The sequence below is a fragment of the Crassostrea angulata genome, chromosome 2, assembly GCF_025612915.1.
Source record: "Crassostrea angulata isolate pt1a10 chromosome 2, ASM2561291v2, whole genome shotgun sequence".
Classification (NCBI taxonomy): Eukaryota; Metazoa; Mollusca; class Bivalvia; order Ostreida; family Ostreidae; genus Magallana; species Magallana angulata.
This window is the reverse complement of record NC_069112.1, coordinates 79,305,596-79,323,947: the sequence shown is the minus strand read 5'-3', so window position 1 is coordinate 79,323,947 and position 18,352 is coordinate 79,305,596. Positions and strand designations below refer to the sequence as shown.

At 31.2% G+C, this 18,352-nt stretch overlaps 1 protein-coding gene across 1 annotated transcript; it reads left to right on the top strand.

Annotated features, from left to right (window-relative positions):
• The first annotated feature begins 1,507 nt into the window (after positions 1–1,507).
• LOC128174889 (uncharacterized) lies at positions 1,508–17,804 on the top strand. The gene is made up of 12 exons (XM_052840315.1): positions 1,508–1,511; positions 1,627–1,941; positions 3,203–3,487; positions 4,318–4,599; positions 8,664–8,960; positions 9,142–9,432; positions 9,598–9,741; positions 14,085–14,204; positions 14,341–14,451; positions 14,542–14,604; positions 14,710–14,828; positions 17,598–17,804. Exons 1-12 carry the CDS (start codon positions 1,508–1,510, stop codon positions 17,769–17,771), a joined length of 2,205 nt encoding a protein of 734 aa, XP_052696275.1. The 3' UTR covers positions 17,772–17,804.
• The last annotated feature ends 548 nt before the right edge of the window (positions 17,805–18,352 follow it).

Genomic DNA, 18,352 nt, shown 5'->3' with positions numbered 1-18,352 from the left:
AACATGCAATGGCTCTGTTATCTTATCAATTTGTGATAAATAAAAATGTGCATATATAATAAATGATGTTTAATAAAATTAACACATGCAGAATTCCTACTTTTCGTTTATAACCAACATTCTCAGCTTAGTAGGAGAGGATATCCATAATAACATTAAAACATTTAAACGTACAAGTACACGTTACAACTGCTAAACAAGAAAAGTAATTGAGCTGGTACGGGTAGTTCTAACTTGTAACCTACACGTACAAGTACACGTACACGTTGGTCTGCTAAACCTCTCTAATATCAGAATAAAAATGTTTTGTGTAATAAATTCGTACATATTATAGTATTTATTTCCAAGCAGACAACACACAAATACACATAAAACATGGGTTCATTAACAAGACTTTACAATAGCCCTCGCCATGCACTGGGACACATCCGTCCTCGACCAGGGAGCCCGCGAGATAAATATCCGTGCACGCACTGTCTGCGTTAGGTCGTATGTACAATAAGTCCATAGATACCACAATATGCAACTCTATTTTAATATACAATTTTAAAATTAGCATGTGATTTTTTTTCTCATTATATTTCCTTATAAAAGACGTGATGATGCATTTGTAATACAATGAATCAATAACTCATCATGGTTAAAAAATCGAAGAAATTTCAAAGTTAAAAAAATAAGTTATATTCTTTCTGCTTTTAACAGTCTTTGAACAACTAATTTAAATAAAACATACTTTTTTTAAAATTTAGCTCCCGTGTGAAACAAGATTATCTATGGTATGGTTGTTTACAAATAAATCCACACCACGTGCGTTGATCTGCCGTTACTATCAGGCTCAGCCAAACTAGCTGCATTATTGCGCAACAAAATCACAAGATGAATTCATCACTTACATTTATTTTGGAGACTGTGCCTGGCAACAAATAAATTTACATAATAATTTTTATTTTTATCGGACACGGTATTCAAATAAAATGTATGCGATAAACTAAAATAATATTTTTTACACCTTATCGTATTCATCCGTCATTTTTTGATTAAGCAACCTTACATACTTATGCAATGTGTTATCAATAATCAGGGAAACACAGTTGGGTTTTTTGGTGCACAATTAAGTTGAATAAATAAAACAAAAGCCATGAAAACATCTCTCCTATGTAATTCTATGTTCAACTTTGAACCCCTCCTGGGGCCCCAGTTTTTGGTTCAAGGGTCACAATTTTTACAATTTAAAATCTTCACAATATATACAAGTTTTTGTGTAAATATTGGCATTTCTGTTGCAGTGGTTCTTGAGTAGAAGATTTTTAAAGCCACGCACCCTATGCTTACTCTTTCACAATTATATCCCTTTTAAAAAGGGCTTTGCCCCATATCCCCTTTCCATAAGGATGTTTTGTATCAAATTTGGTTAAATTTGGCCCAGTGGTTTTTAAGAAGAATTCTCAAAAGAAAAATGTGAAAAGGTTACAGACGGACAGAGGGACGGACGGGCAGACGACGGACAATGGGTGATCAGAAAAGCTAATTTAAACCTTCGGTTAAGGTGACCTAAAAATTGTTACCTTGTGTCTTATTGAATGCATTTCTAAATATTGCCTTTAACATACAAATTTACTTTTGCAGTCAGGAAAATCAAGGCCCAAAAAGCACAGACGGTGAATATTTCATGGACAATTGAACCGTTTCCACATGGAGGTCAATATCTAATTCATCAAACTTACAGAGGGAAAAATCTTATTTTCATTATGAGGAAAGATAACGTTAGTTATGGAGAAAATGTATCAAAGGAAAAGTTTATATACCTTAGCCAACCTAATAACTCCGTAAACATCATGTTTACGATAAGGGACATAACTCTTGATGACGCTGGATATTACAATGGTGGTGTTACTGCTGATTCTGCGTGGTCAGGTGGAGGTGTTGTACTGATTGTTACAGGTAGGCTAAATTAATTTAGCTTGAAATACTGATACATTTCAACTGATTTTTGAAATAAGTAATAAATAAACATATTATATAACAACAACTAAGTTATATAAATGATCAGTACTTTGAAATAAAAGTATATACTGCCAGGGGAAATATTTTGATACTTTGTGTAATGAAATGAACTCGTTCTCTTGTTTCCATTGATTAAATTTAGGACTATAATGAAAATGTCGACGACTATATTATGAAATATGCCTATTATATACGCACACTGTAGCAATAAGTTGACATTGAAAAAAAATGTATTCATTTGTTATTATTTAAGTTCATTGTTATGTTGATAGATTCAAAGATAAAACACATTGTCTCAATTTGGTATTCCAAGAAAGTGAGGATATGGACATGTCTTTTTTCAAAAAATGTAATTTTTTATAACTTTCTGTTAAAATTTGAACTAGTTTTTAAATTTAAAATATACCAACTGCTATGAAAACATAGAATGTTACAAAATGTTAGTAATAGTTTGTATAGAAAAGAAGACGCTCGCTTGCAACGGGCAAAAGTGTTAATCTTATCTTTTAAACATAATCTTCTGGCAAAAATATTATTGCTGCATAAGGATTGTTTTTAACTAATCATAAGAGCTATATGTGGAGATGAATTTTAATTTTGACATGTCATTGCATTTGATCTTTTTGTTTTCGAAAAAAGCAATAACTGTCCAAAAATAATAGTGGATTAGTTAAAGTCCAGAAAGAGTACGGTTGGGCTTATTGTGCTGGAACACCGCAAATTAGTAAAACATGTAGTCTGTTTAAATAACTGCTTAATAAACCACGCAAAGTAGTTGAGTGTGTGGTGCCAGTTTTAATGTTTTGGATATTTGCACTCTGTAATCGATAAAATCGGACTATCCGTGCTGGAGCTTCCGCAGGTTATCAGCTTAAAACTCCGAAACATAGTTAACATGACTAACATTGTACCACGTTTATAACAATTATTAAATTTCAAGAACATTCACATGAAAACTAACAATATATATCAAATGTAATATACATTCGGTAATTTCTAATAGTATTTCAGTAGAAAGCCCATATGCATTCTACCAGGTTAACCATAACTTCATGATAAAAACATAAAGCCTCCATTTTAATAGTAAATTTTGTATTGGAACTCTAAAGTGTCCCAAAAAGAAATCAAAGCATGTTTTCCCAAAACAAGCTTACTAACCGCTTTCTAGTACTTTCAGTTCTTTGATTTCTATTTTAAGACAGACCTTCAAAGCCGACCATAACAGGACCATTTGATGTTGAGGTTAATAAACACATAACACTGCCTTGTTCAAGCAAATCAACATCGGCCCCTGACTATTATTCTAGGCTCGTCTCTTTGTCCTACACCTGGTTTGTCAATGAAACAAAGATGGATGGAGAAACCAGAGAGACCCTGAAATTCAATGTTACTAGGGGAGACAAGTACAACAAGTACTCGTGTACAGCGACAGAAGAAGATCTGAAGTCTGAAAGGAGTGAACCAGTACAGATAACCCCTCTGTGTAAGTGTGGTAGACGTAGAAGAACATCTTCATATGATCTATGTTACTAAAACTCTTTGTAAGATAAATTAAGAATATTCCTTGAACATCAAACATGTTACAATGAAAATTAAGAGAGGAGTTGACTAAGTCTGATTGAGACGAAGCAGTTTAGCTTGATCCTTCAAAGATAAATAACAAACAAACAAGCAAATCAGAAATAAAAGTAAGACTTAATTTTAAAGAATTCTACAGAAATGGTTTCTTTTAATTTAAAAGAAGTGTATGTAACTTAAAAACTGTTAATATATTTTAGATGGCCCAAACGAAATGAGACTCGAATCACCTCAAAACATTCAATCTAATCGTACGAACAATATAAAAGAAAATGAAACAGTCGGTCCCTTCAATTGCATTGTCGATTGTAACCCGGCCTGTGAAACAACATGGAAAAATAAAATATTAAATGGTTCAACAAACATCATTTCTCGAAAAAACATTTTGGAAAAGCAGAATCTGATAAGAGATATTGTATCGTTCCACTGCGAAGTAAAATGGAGAACCAACCCTAAAATAGAAAAGAGTATTAATTTCAACGTTCTATGTAAGTAATACAATCTATATATCAGATTGATAAACTATTACTTTTAAAATCCAATTTCAATCTATTCCAATTCTACTAAATTCTTTTTTTAAGAAAAGAGTGTCATGTTATCATTAGAATAATTTGAATAAATTGAAATAAGTCTAGTGATTACATCCAATTTGTAATAGTGCTAAAAATGCTAATGTTAGTGATTTGACCTAATTCTCGACACATGCACGACATAAAAAAACCCACTGTATCATAGATTTGGATAAACCAGCCCTGTACAAAAACAACAGTCGTAATTTGGAGCCAATGTGGACTGTGAAAGAAAACAAACCTTTACATGTTGCGTGTTTCGTAGACGGGAATCCAACACCTACAGTTCGCCTGATTAAAGGTCATAGTGAGATCGCAAACAATACGAACAATTCGAAATGGACAAACTACACTGCCAAACTGTGCGAGGACACTGGTGACTATACTTGTGAAGGAAGTTCTAATTGGTTCAGTTCTCACAACCAGACAGTGAAAATAGATATAACATGTAAGTATTAAGAATAAATTTAAAAACCCTCAACAGTCTTAAATTTTGACTAACCACGAATGTTAGAAAAGTAAACAAATATGAATTATTATTTTACATCATAAACTACATAATTATCTTTATTCAAAAAAATAAAAAAATAAAAATAAATAAAAGGAAGAAATAATAATTCGTATGTAAAACATCACTAAACACATTGTTTTCTCTTATCATTAAAATATCTATAAGGTTCAAACGGGAACTTTCACATTTTAACACACACATTCTGTAATACAAATCATAAATATGACCCTTTTGAATCATAAGGTAAAAAGCTATCGAATTTAGATACGTCTTAAGCAAAGAAATATGCACATTAAATGAAAGCATATCTAAAGTTTAGGGGTTGATTTTACTTTAAACAGCTATTGTTGATTGTTAATCTAATGATAAAAGATATTACGAATTTGACTAACAAATACCGATATAAGTTATAATTGTAAAAAAAAAAAATATTTTTTTTTAAATAATAATAAATTGATATTTAAAAAAAAAGATTCACGGTTTCCTTTATGATTCCTAATAGAAAAGGGTGTGTTTATCCTAAGGACAAAAGACACTTAAGAAAGCAAACAAAAGGCCCATGGGGCCACATCGCCAACCTGAGCAACAATAGCTTTATATGAGCATACAAAGGATAGTGTGCCATATGGCCCCTCGGTAGAATACCATAAAGTATCCAAAATGTTCACTTATTTTCCTACACTTAATCTTTGATATTGTACGACTATGAAATACTATTTTTACCAAAAACAAGATCCTAAAAAACAAGATCCTATGCAAGATATAAAACTAAATTTGTGGTAGGGTTACACTGTTAAAGGTATGTGTGGCGTATTTGGAGTAAAATGTTTGACATGAGTTTCAGTAAAAATAAACATAATGCTTCTTATAGTTCGACGTTTCACAAACTTTAGGTCCGTTAAACATGTTCTTTCTTTAGTTATTTGTCTCTTTGCTACGTCTGATGAATATTAATATGAACGGCCATTTGTAACGCCACTGCGCATGAGTGCGGGAAAACCTAGTATTGAAAACACAATAAAAGAACAGTTTGTTTACAAATTAGAATCACGTTTGTTGTGTCTTAAATTCGATAATTTTTATATCAGATGATACCCGAAGCATTATTATTACATTATTCATTAATGTAGAACGATATAAATTGCTGATTATGTGTAATAAAGATGAAACACTATTTTAGCATCAACGACACGGTAACATTATTGAATACCCCTCTCCCTGAGATATGTAACACATGGGGCACGTACGAACCTGACTAGCAAACCCCTACAACTTCATAATAAAAACTTAAGTTTAATTCGGCTTTAAAAATTCATATTCCATCAATCTATATGGTATTCGATGATAACATCCCCCAATTTATATGATATTCGATGATAATATCCCCTTTGTTCCTATCATTGTCAGTCTGTCTCCTTTTTTTCTTTGTCCAATCTGTCAACCTTAACGGTATTACGGGCATACCTATCTTTCTCGTCGTCGCTGTTGTTGTTGTGTAGACTGAGCATGGTATCACGTAGCCGATTGAAGGCGGGGTTTATTCAAATGCTCTATTTATCGTGAACTAGGAAAATAGTTATAAAAATCATTTTTTAATTTCTGTATCTTTTTAACCCGATTGATATAAACTGCGTAATTTATTGTGAAGATATATCTTTATATAACATATTTAGATAAATCAATCAATCAAATATTTCTTAGCATGAAAAAATAAGCCACATATACCTTTAACTTCCATTTCCCTTTTATTTTAGTTCTGTCCTCTCACTATATAAAGCGATAAAATTATATATGAGAGCATGCAAATAAGTACATTTTCGTCTTCAACTACTAGCTAGTTATTGTATTTTATATAAAAAAAATCTTTATTTGAAAGAAGAATATTGTACCTCAATGTGCTCAAGTTAAAAACATTCAAAGGTTTAATTGGTATTCCGCATTATAAACGATTGTTGTTTACCAGGTGTGAACTCGTGTGACGTTTTATAACCTTACTAACTCACGAATAAAAATGTTGCCATGTTATATGTTAAAGAGCTATAATCAATATTATAACAAATGCATATGCGTCGGAACCAATGGGTGCCCCCACCCCCACAGACACATTTTTGCAAAGTTAGACATAGCCATACTCAAAATCCTTTTTTTTTTTTGCTTGTCAAGATTTCTGATAAGGTCTAGTCCCCCTCTCAATTAGCTTCCGACTGCAATGTATTGATAGGCATATCACTCTATTTTACTCAGATCCACTCTTTATATTCATCTTTATTCAAAATCATTCATCATATAAGGACGGGGCCTAAAAAAAGCAGTTACAGCATATCATCCTTTTGATATTCTTGTACAAGTATTTTATGTTTAGCGAGACATTTCTAGTGATCAATCAAAATTTCAGCGTCATTCGTAGAATTATAAGCAAGATACAAAGCTCACAATTCTGCTAGGTTTGCGTCAATTTTTGTTCACAAGAGTATTACATTCAACTTAAGATTGTTAAACTTGGTATTTCCTATTAAGCATTTAAAATGTAATTGAACAAAAGCATAGTGTCAGGTCTGTGAGCAAAGCTCTGTATCTTTCTTATAATTCGAAACTTGACACTCAAATATGGTTAGTAAAGATAAAATTGTAAACAATTAAAACAAAGGAGACATGCACTAAAATAAAGAAAGAGCACCATTTATTTTTCATAATATATATATACCTATATATTTCTAGCATCGGAAACAATCTCCGTTTAGACTGAAATGCCGAGCATCTAAAGAAAACACGTTGTATTCATCAATCATTACGTAGATATCGTTCCGAATAACTAGTAGAATGTATAGTATTTATAATACAATAAATATGTTGTTAGTGCATCAGATTTGGCTCATTTTGCGTAGGTAAACAATCAGATGTCTGATTAACCGAAGTCTATATTTGATTCGATACGTAAAAATTCCAAAATACAGGCGACAGTCCATCTCAAGTTAAAAAGCATAATGAAAATGAAACGAAAATCAAAACTCTTAAAGCACTGTCACAAGTGAAAATGTAACGCATTGAAAGAATTAACCTTAATTTACTTCATGAAATCGGCAAATATATATTTTGCATGTTTCAAGTATCCCTTCGCACGCAAAACAAGCCAATTCATCTTTATCAGTTTCACCTGTTTGTCATGCGTCAACTTTCAAACATGGCTGTTTTAAACAAAGCACTTTCGTTTTCGATATAGAATACCGGACACGAAGTTATAAACTGAATGACTGTAATTATCTCTTTCTATTCAAATTTGAAACAGATATAGCCCATTATTTTTGCAATTTATATTTTCCTTTCCATAAGGATTATTTATGCTATATTACGTTGAATTTGACTCATTAGTTTTTGAGTAGAAGATTTTTTTAAATGAACTCCTATCTTTTTCTACAGTTTTGAGGTTTTCTCCGTTTTTATTAAAGAGCGGTCTTTTATGTCTGCAATTTATAATCACATAGGGATGTTTTGTGCCAAATTTGGTTTAAATTGCCCAAGTGATTTTAGAGAAGAAGTTTAAAATTTGAAAAGTTCACAGACGGACGGACTGATAGACAGACAGACAGACGGACGACGGACAAAACTCACTTGAGCTTTCAGCTCAGATAAGCTAAAGTAAATTTCACATTTTTGGCACAATGTTTTTCAGTAATCTTTGATTGGTAAACTCCCTTTTCTCTACAGCAAACAAATTCTGCCACTGACTTTCTTCACAAAACTTTTTTTTTTTAATATGCCTCATGCTCGTGGATCCAATGTACATATAGCTACATTTTCATTAAATGTGTTCGGTATATCAAGCAAACTGCCTCTATGTCCGTCTTTTTTTTTATCTCTGGCATTTTGTGATTTAATGCCTTTTTTGGAAAATGCATTTTGAGTTTGGAATCTTCCAGTACATGAAGTTATTGAATTCAATATGACATTTTATGCTTACGTTTTTAACGATTGCTTAAACTAAAGTATATTCATTTTTAAAGGTAAACTGCGCATTGATAAAAGTGTTCCACTTCAAACCAACTATAGTTCGACGAGTGGGAACAATGTCAAAGTAGCATTTGCAATTCCAGTTATTGCAAACCCCCCACCGCAGGCTTCGGATATCACATGGATGGGACCTACTGATCACCCACTCACATCGACTGTCTCCCAGCGAAATGTTGTATATAAACACTGGATCAACACTTTTGTACCAATAAATAACCATTCTAATTTTGGACATTATGTAATGAAATACAAGAACGAAATCATTCACAACATTACTATAAATGCACAAGGTATATCAGATTGTCTATAAATGAAAGAACAAACATGAATACAGGACGGATGTCGTTTAAACTAATCATGTAAATTTTATTTCAATGATCCTTCGTTTTACATGATTGTGAATTATTTACAAAACAAATCTTAACACAGAACAGTATCTAAAATCATTATTCTGGGTTCTATTATCTATAGACAGACCTCAACAGCCTTTAAACTTCATGGCTTATTCATACGCCAGCGGTTACGTAAATTTGACGTGGACATCGGGATTCAATGGGGGCTCGGAACAGTTCTTTATCTTACGAATGAGTGATGACACTGGATGGAAAATTATTGCAAACTTAACAGATCCCGGGAGAGAAGAAACGGTGCATTTTGAACATGGCCCTTTAACTCCCGGTCAAGTAATTGTGTACCGCCTGGAGAGTTGTAATGTAATCAACTGTTCTATACAATCTGTTGAGATGAAAGTTAATGTCAAAGGTACGATATACTTTATTGTCTGACTTTTAGGAACACATAGACACATTGAAATACATGAAATAAAGATATTTTAATAACTGTATTAAGCATGATATAAAGGGCCAGTCAATTACCCAATCTTTTATATAATACAATTGCACAGTCAGTGTTTTGGTTTTTTTAAAGACATCTCAAAGGCGTCATTGACTGGTAAAAGTGAAGTGTTCTACACAGCAATTGGGGTTTCAGCGGGAGTCTCCATCCTTATTGTAATTTTGGTTGTTGTCTTGGTGATTTTTTTCCGAAGAAGAAATGAGAAGAAAAACATCCGTAAGTATATATATAGGTAATATAGATGTAACTATCAAACTGGAAGGTATTTGAAATTGAAATTAATTACGTTTCGTTTCACAGGATGAATGATCACATTTAAGTTATCCTTAAAGATAGCTTAAAATTGCTTAAAGGTAGCTTAAAAACGATCTTTAAGCCACTTTTAAGCTATATGTGTTGCTTAAAGATGGCTTAAAGAAAGCGTAAAGATGGCTTAAAGGCAGCTTAAAGACTATCTTTAAGCCACCTTTAAGCCACCTTTAAGAAAGGAGTCTTCTCGTTATCAAACATACTTCTTACAATAAGAAATTCATGACATTTTGACACAGTCAAACGAATCGTAATAGCAAATGATTCTATCAGTTTAATCAAATGTGACTTTTTTGTTTTCGCATAAAGGTCAGGTCAAGGTCATTCCTTTTCCTCAACGTAAAGGATGATAAAAATAAGTGTAGCTCTTTGTAGTTCTGTGAACATTTGTTTTCAAGATTCTTCTATTCAATAAAATGATAGAATATCAGAATGTCTATCAGCTTATACTAAAATATTTGGAATAAATATTTATACTAAAATTGATATTGTTTAGCCCGCATTTCCTCTAATTTTCTGAAATTTTGAAGAAATTTTGATTTTTTTTTTATGCTTTCAATAATAAAATATTTCTGATTTTTATGTATTATGAAGATTTTGTAATAAGATATAAATTGACAGAAAAGCTTATATATTGACTATTTAATAAGAGAGAAAAACTGATTTTAGTGATTTGTTCACAAAAATCAATGTATAGAATGGGCGCTTTAAAAGCTTATAAAAATGTAATTTGATACGCAAATCATATTTTAAAAACATATTCTGAAACCCAAGTATCATATCATATATTAGTTCACATTAGTAAATAAAAATCAAACATTAATGTTATTATTAAAAAAAAAATGCTAAAACAGACTCATTAATCTGCAGCAATTCTGAATTGCGAAACATGTGATATTTTCCCACGCCAATATTAGGCCAAAAATATAGTCCTTGTTAGATTCTAATCATTTATAACTTTTTCTATGCCAAATTGTATGATAGTAAAAAAGAAATAAAAATATACTATTCTAATTTCCTTTTAATCTTGATTTAATGAAAAATTATTCAAATTTACGTTTGACAAGTCGGAAACCAGAAAAGACCCTTCCTTAAGGACAACTTATAGGTCCTTAATGTCCAAACTTCTTTAAGCTATCTTCAAGCTACCTTTAAGCCACCTTTAAAACCATCAAAAAAATCGTTTAATACAATATTGTGCTTAATTTACCAACAAAATATATGAACTATATCAAAATGATAGAAAAGGTATTAAAAAAGGTTTTTGTTCTAGAAAATAAAATGAAAAAAAAAAATTATCAAAATGCCCGGGACGAGGATTGAACCCGGGATCTTTCGTTTACCAGCATCACCTCACTTCCTCAGCGCCACGGCAACTTATATATTTTATATGGTTTTTATATTCTATATATCAGTGGATATTGAATCAATGTATTCAATGTGTATTTTTTACTTGAAAAGATATTGACTTCCATTCAAATTGTAACAATCATTTATATCTGATTAATAAATTACATGCATGCATATATTTAAAACGGAATACGGAACTTAGTCTTCAGTGAAAAAAAATATTATACCTCAATTGAAACCGTTAGGCTTACTTAGTAAATAAATTTAAACCGAGAAGATAAACATTAATCTAATTCATAGCTAAAAGAAATGCAAGGAAGAAGATGAAATCATGTCTTTTATTAAATGCATTAAAACTATTAGAGTATTTAATATGTATTATTTAGTTCTACGCAATTTTCCCGGTTTTCATGATCACGTGCCGTTCCAGTATGTTAAAATATTTAATTATATACATGATTTTTAGACTATCAATTCTATAACAAACAATGTTACCTATTTCGGGTGACATATTTATTGCATGTGGCAATTGCAAATGATGTATACATATACTTGGACATACAATTGTATGATGTATGTGACATATTTACTCTTATACATATATTTAAACAATTCACCCCTATTTATGATCACCGGTACAGTAATTAATTAGCCTCTATATTTTACTCTTACATACATGGATCTTTAGAAAATAATACTTTGAAAATGAATTACAAATGTAAATAAAATTGTATTCACTAGACTTATCGTATATAGGTACATACTAAGATTTCAACGCCTTTAGAAACCCTAACTACCACCTGGGCAAACGACACACCTGTTGTGTATATCTTGTATATTCTGTGTTAGTTCCAGGGGTTCTCTTAAGTTGGACAAAAAATAGACTCTAATTAAATATACACAAACGTGCACCTGGGCACACGACACAACTGTTGTGTATATCTTGTATATTCTGTGTTAGTTCCAGGGGTTTTCTTAAGTTGGACAAACAATAGACTCTAATTAGATATACACAAACGAGCAAGACTAGACAAACAAAGCAGACTACTATCCTGCCTGATATAACAAAGGAATTTGAGGGTCTTTTCATCTTTAACATGTATCTAGCAGATCTAGAATTAGACATAGAAATAATTAAAATTGAAAAAAATACAACCTTAAACCGATTATTAAATTAAATCATGCATTTTTGGTTCATTATCTTTATTTTGTCTAATAACCGGATGAACTAAGAGAGAGAGAGAGAGTGAGAGAGAGAGAGAGAGAGAGAGAGAGAGATTCACCGAATAATTTATAATAGGAAACAAACATACTTAAATATAATAATTTCGTGGACAAATTAAGATACAGAGATTGTGCTCACCCCTACAATAATTTTCAATAATTTTGAAATCAGAAAATAATATTATAATTTTTTTTATAACGGCAATCTGTGTCCATTGGAACGTTGTTGATGATAGCGATCTATTTTTAATGGAGCGACAATTAAAACCGCCTGGAACACCCCCCCCCCTTTCTTGGAAATTATATCATCACTCGGATCACCCCTCTCATCCTTATAAAAAATATGTTGCATTTAATATATGTTTTTATTGTTCAGTTTGATCAATATTGACTTAAAGGGAACTTAAATATGGTTTAAAGACAACTTAAAGGGAACTTAAATGTCACTTAAAGATGCTTAAAGGTGGCTTAAATATGGCTTAAAGGTGATTGAAGAAGTTTGGACATTAAGGACCTATAAGCTCAGCTCAGCTTAAAGGTGACTTAAAGGTGGCTAAAAGAATATATATCCTTTAAGCCACCTTTACGCCACCTTTAAGCCACCATTAAGGACTTGCTTAAAGATTGTTTTTCGCCCTGTCTTTAGTTCAGTGAACTAGGGAATCTAATAACAAAGTATAAAACCCATTTCACTTCATTTATCCATGCAGTTTATCCGTAAATGTGAGAACATCCCGAAACGGTAAACTCTTTTTTAAAAAAAAGGTCATAAAACAACTCTATAAAATATGAAATATTTCTACAAGATTCCTTTTCATAACAAACATTATTTTGACAGGTAATAGGTTGAATGTATGCAACTAGAAACACATCTTTTATTAGCGAGGACGAACTCAAACTGTTGTATGTTATCCCAGGTCTATTTTTAGACTACTTATCAGTCGAAAAGTATGTGGGCTCCACGATTAAAAATATATATACATCTAACTGTGTAATTCTTGTTGTAAACAAGTGAAGTAATGTAATTTGCGATTATATCGTGTATATCAATTTAGGATCAATTGCAGATATTAACAAAGAATAGAAAATAAAAGTCTTAGTTTATTTTTTTATAATTTAATGTGAACAGATTTTCAGTCAAAAAGTTAAACAATTACGATTAACTTAAGTAAATTCATAGCTCGGTTATCTTGCAGAACTTCTCAAAAATACATTTTAAATGACTGTTGGGAAAAGTCGATCGTAAAATGAATTTTACTCAAGTCACTTTATTCAACTTTTATATAACATCACTTGCGATATAGTGAAAGTTAAAAATAATTTTGCAATATTTTATTGCAGACTATACGATTGATGAATGCATGTATCAATACAAACTACTTCGCGATTAATTATAAACATTAACAATTAAAAGAACAACAAAAACGTATGTGTTAAATATTTTACACTGGTCCATAAGCTGGACAATTGTTGTAGTCATTTACATGTACCCTTCCGTCAGTCTTTAATTGAAATGTATTAGTTTTTATTATCATACCTACATGTATATGACGCTATACCAGTATCATCATTCAATGGAGTATTATTTTTTTGACTATTAATGGTCATTTTATTTTACTTTTTCAAAATCATTTCATTCAAATGCAAATCTACTTAATAACGTATCAATATGATAGTGAACAATGAAATCACACAAGATGGGGCAGAAATGTATGCAGTTGTTGATAAAAGTAAAACATCAAACAATAAGATGAAAGATAAAACAGGGACAAGTGGTGCGACGAAAGATGACTATGGTATGTTTTATATAGCTTGTCGATTATTGTTTTATGCATATGTTTTTCATCATTACTTATTTTCAGTCTCTCCATTCCCTCTTTCTCTTTGTGTCTCCTTCTTTGTACAAAATTATATATATTCATCGATTCCTAGGCTCTAATAGAAATTCAACGAGTGGAATGTACGCAGCTGTTGATAAAAGCCTTCCAAAAGAAAACAAATTGGAAGCTACAATATCTACAACGTATAGCACGGACAAAAAAGGTACACTAAGTCGATTAATGTTATTTATCTTCTTTCTGTCTCTTTCAAATATTTATTTGATTTGGATATATTGTGTTCTATTCACTATAGAAGACGAATCACATCATGGTACAGAAACGTATGCCGTTGTTGACAAGAATATCACGAAAAAAGGTATATTATATGTATATTCATTTATTATTAAAAGAATATTTTAGAATGTTCTATAAGGGCATATGAAAAACGCTACTAATTGAAATGTATAAATCATTTTGTAAGGTGGAGAATCAACAACAAAGACCAAACTGATTAAAACGAAGAAAAGTAAAGAGAAAAACAGAGGGACGAAGGGATCGTTAGAAGAGAAAAACGCATCACCTGTAGGCTCCCGTAAAACAGTAAGGCTTTTTAATATTGTTTATTAGTAAATAGGTAAATTTTAGCAAATGCTAAAGGTTCAGTTTGTAGATGACAATAATCTGAATCAGTTTGATTTGATATCCAGCCTTGTCAAACATGAAAACAAATTGTGAAGGCTTTATCTTTACTCATCAACGACATATTTCTTTATTTGATAATGATGGAGCTTAATAAGTTAAAATTATAATAAGAAACATTTTTCACAATATATGATCGCTCATCATTATATGTAATGATAAAAGATTCAATTGAACTTATTATATTACTAAATTGTGGGGGTGTTTTTTTTTTTTAAATAAAATGCTTTCATTGATTATTAATGATATAATTTAGTGAGTCTAACAAGCAATATACTAATAACGGGTTAATCAGTAACGATAAACATAATATAGGTTTTAACTTTTTTTCGTTGTTGCTGTTAGTTTTGTAAATGCACCTTAATGGTTTAAGGGAATCAAATCAAAGAACTGATTTGAAAGATTTCCAATGACGATGATATGCATATCACTTGTTTAATATAAACTGATTGTATTTGCTATGAATTCGTTGCAAAGCAAATGAAAAAAAAATAAAAAAAATAAAACGAATTTCAATCACAGAGCGTTGCTTCAAATTTGAAATAGTCGCGCTAGTAATGGAGAACAAAGTAAAAGCAAAATATGTGGTTAATGTATTGAATAAAAATAACATTTTTGGATAGTGCATGGAGAGGCTCTTGAACACCTTTTTGTAAGATATCTGTGTTAAATAACCATAATTTGATTTCATGATTGTGACTAATTTATTGTCCTTTTCTACACAAAAGACTCTGGACCTTTGCTACTTAGTAGGAAAGTGGAGGTTTATGTTCGTCATACATATACGAGGGTTGTCCAAAAAGTTCACAATCAAGTTGTTGTCAATTTAAATGATTATATCTCTGTTATAAAATTTCAAATCAAACTAAGTGGTTTTTAATGTTTTCCATATAAATAAAACAAAAGTTTAATGCATCAAAGGGACGCGGAAAGTACGCATGGCCAAGCGTACAAGTTGTCAAAACTTTGTAATGGAGGTTTTAGATATTCATATTTACAATTTTTATAAAACATTTAAAGCGTCATAATCTTCTATTATGGTGCAGTCTGTATGATGAACGTTATTTTCATACGTCGTATGAAGTTATTCTAAAAGTAGCAGAGGAATTCTTAAAGATAATATGGCAAGAACATGTCTTTAAAAACGCCTAAAGGAACGACGTCATTTGACGGCACGGAAAAGTGCCTTATCATAAAATTGTATCAACTGAAGTAAAACACCGATAGAAACAAAATAAACGATTAAAGAAACAGAAAAACCATCAAAATAGTTTAGTTTACTTCTCTGTAATGGCACAGGTCATATTTTGATTTGTTATACTTTCATGTTAAATACTGAAATCTGATTGGTTAAGACGCAGTTAATAATATTTACTATTACCCTCAGCGTTAGCAACGCACTTGGCAACGGGTAACATTAAAAAATGTTACATGCGCGAAAATTATGCGCGTACGGTTCGCTGTAGAATTCACGTTATTCCTATATAAAAGCAGTAACATTTTCTTAAAAATTTTAAAAAAGACATTCAGTATAACAAAATAAATAGTGCCTGTTTGGGAGGATAACAGTTGAAATTGACACCCCTCGAAAACCATTGTCAACCTCCGCTTCGCGTCGGTTGACAATGGTTTTCTCGGGGTGTCAATTTCAACTGTTACCCTCCCAAACAGGCACTATTTATATATGAGTATGCGATTGTACTCTCCGACCAATGGGTAATGCAGCATATTATCCGGTAAACCCAGTACTACGACGTTATAGCAAACGTCAGACTAAGCCGTGCAGTATGTAAAGGCAATGTATGTAGAATGATAACTCCAATATAAAAATGTATATTGCTCTGATTTTTATACATATACTTATCATACTCTATATTGAAACATTGTAATGACATCGTGGTAACGGCGCCGTAATTTGGAATAAAATTATATGTGTCCACGAACTTTTTTGACATCCCTCGTTAATTTGTTTTTGTTTTGTTTTTGTTTTTGTTTTTGTTTTTTTGCTTTGTTTTGTTTTGTTTTTTGTATTTTGGTGGGGGGGGGGGGGGGGAGGGGGGGGGCTGTATCGTTCAATATGCTGTTTTTTGTGAGGTTTATAATAATGTGTGTTTCTTTATTGTGTATGACTTAATGGAAAAGTTTTCTGTTAAACGAATAAAAAATATATACGATTGAATATTTCATAATATTTTCATTTCTCTCTTAAAACAATATCATACTATAAAAGTTAAAAAAGTACGGGTATCACGATAAAAGATAAAAAAAAATAACTTTAACACGGAAACAATGTGCCTTGAAATATTAGTGTCAATTAACTTATTTATGGAATCATTAACGTTAACGCATCCCACAGTTACAATTATCTTGAATAATTGATTAATGTTTAAAAGCCAAACATTCTACCAGTATAGTATATTATTTAATGTGACTATTTAAACATTTCATCAATGAAAATAACTGCTAATAAAAATAACATGTCGGTGAAACATAAATAATATTGATTAAAAAAAAGTTTAAAAACAATCACAAGGATAGTCAATTATTTTTTACGTGATGGAGTCAACGGTTTTCTTTTCAGATGAGACGTTTCAATGTAATTGATTTATATAATATACAGTTCTGACAAAAGTTACACAATGTGTGTCACAGTTTGATTTATTTTTGTAGAATGACGAGGGATTAATCTACATTGACGTAGATTTTACGAACAAACCCGAAAGCTCAGACACGAACCAGAAGCCCGTAATACACGGCGAGGAAGATCGGACAGAGTATACGTTCGTAGATTTCTCAAAGAAAGCGCCACCTACACCGGAAACACATGACAAAGAGGGGAAGTAGGATATGGAAAGAAAGATGTTTTTTTTTTAATTTTAGCAGTAGAAAAAAAGAACCGTTATTTAAATATTTTTTAAATAAAAGTACAATTTGGTTTTTGTTGTATAATAATGGTATCTCAAAAGGTGCGTTAAACTTAACAGAATGGATACTGGGAGACTCTTTCTAAATCTTCTAATCTTTTCTAATCTTTCTTACGAATTTTATGCTTGAGAAGGCGTCGTATTATTACCAGGTATAAACAAATAAAATAAATACCTGCTATCAATATTGGCTCTTTTACTCGTCGAATTAATGCTTTAATTTTCTGTTTACTCTAGTTATATAGTTCATAACTTCACTACCTATATATTCCGTATTCCGTTTGTGTTTTATCGATTTTATAATGTTTTTGCCAAGATGAAAAAATAGATCAGTCATTTTAGACCTTTCTTTTTCTAATTGCATTCTCTTTATCAATGATAAAAAAGCAAATGTAAAACAATATAACTTGCAACTCTCATGTTGTCATAAATTGATAATTAACAACTTGAATAACTAATACAATTGCGATTTTTTTTGTGGTATTGACTATAACAACTCTC

Bases quoted from the DNA above. Each gene is read 5' to 3' on its own strand.
- LOC128174889 (XM_052840315.1), top strand. The intron at 9,433-9,597 runs GTACGATATACT...GTTTTTTTAAAG, and splicing joins GATGAAAGTTAATGTCAAAG to ACATCTCAAAGGCGTCATTG. The intron at 14,605-14,709 runs GTATATTATATG...TCATTTTGTAAG, and splicing joins CAAGAATATCACGAAAAAAG to GTGGAGAATCAACAACAAAG.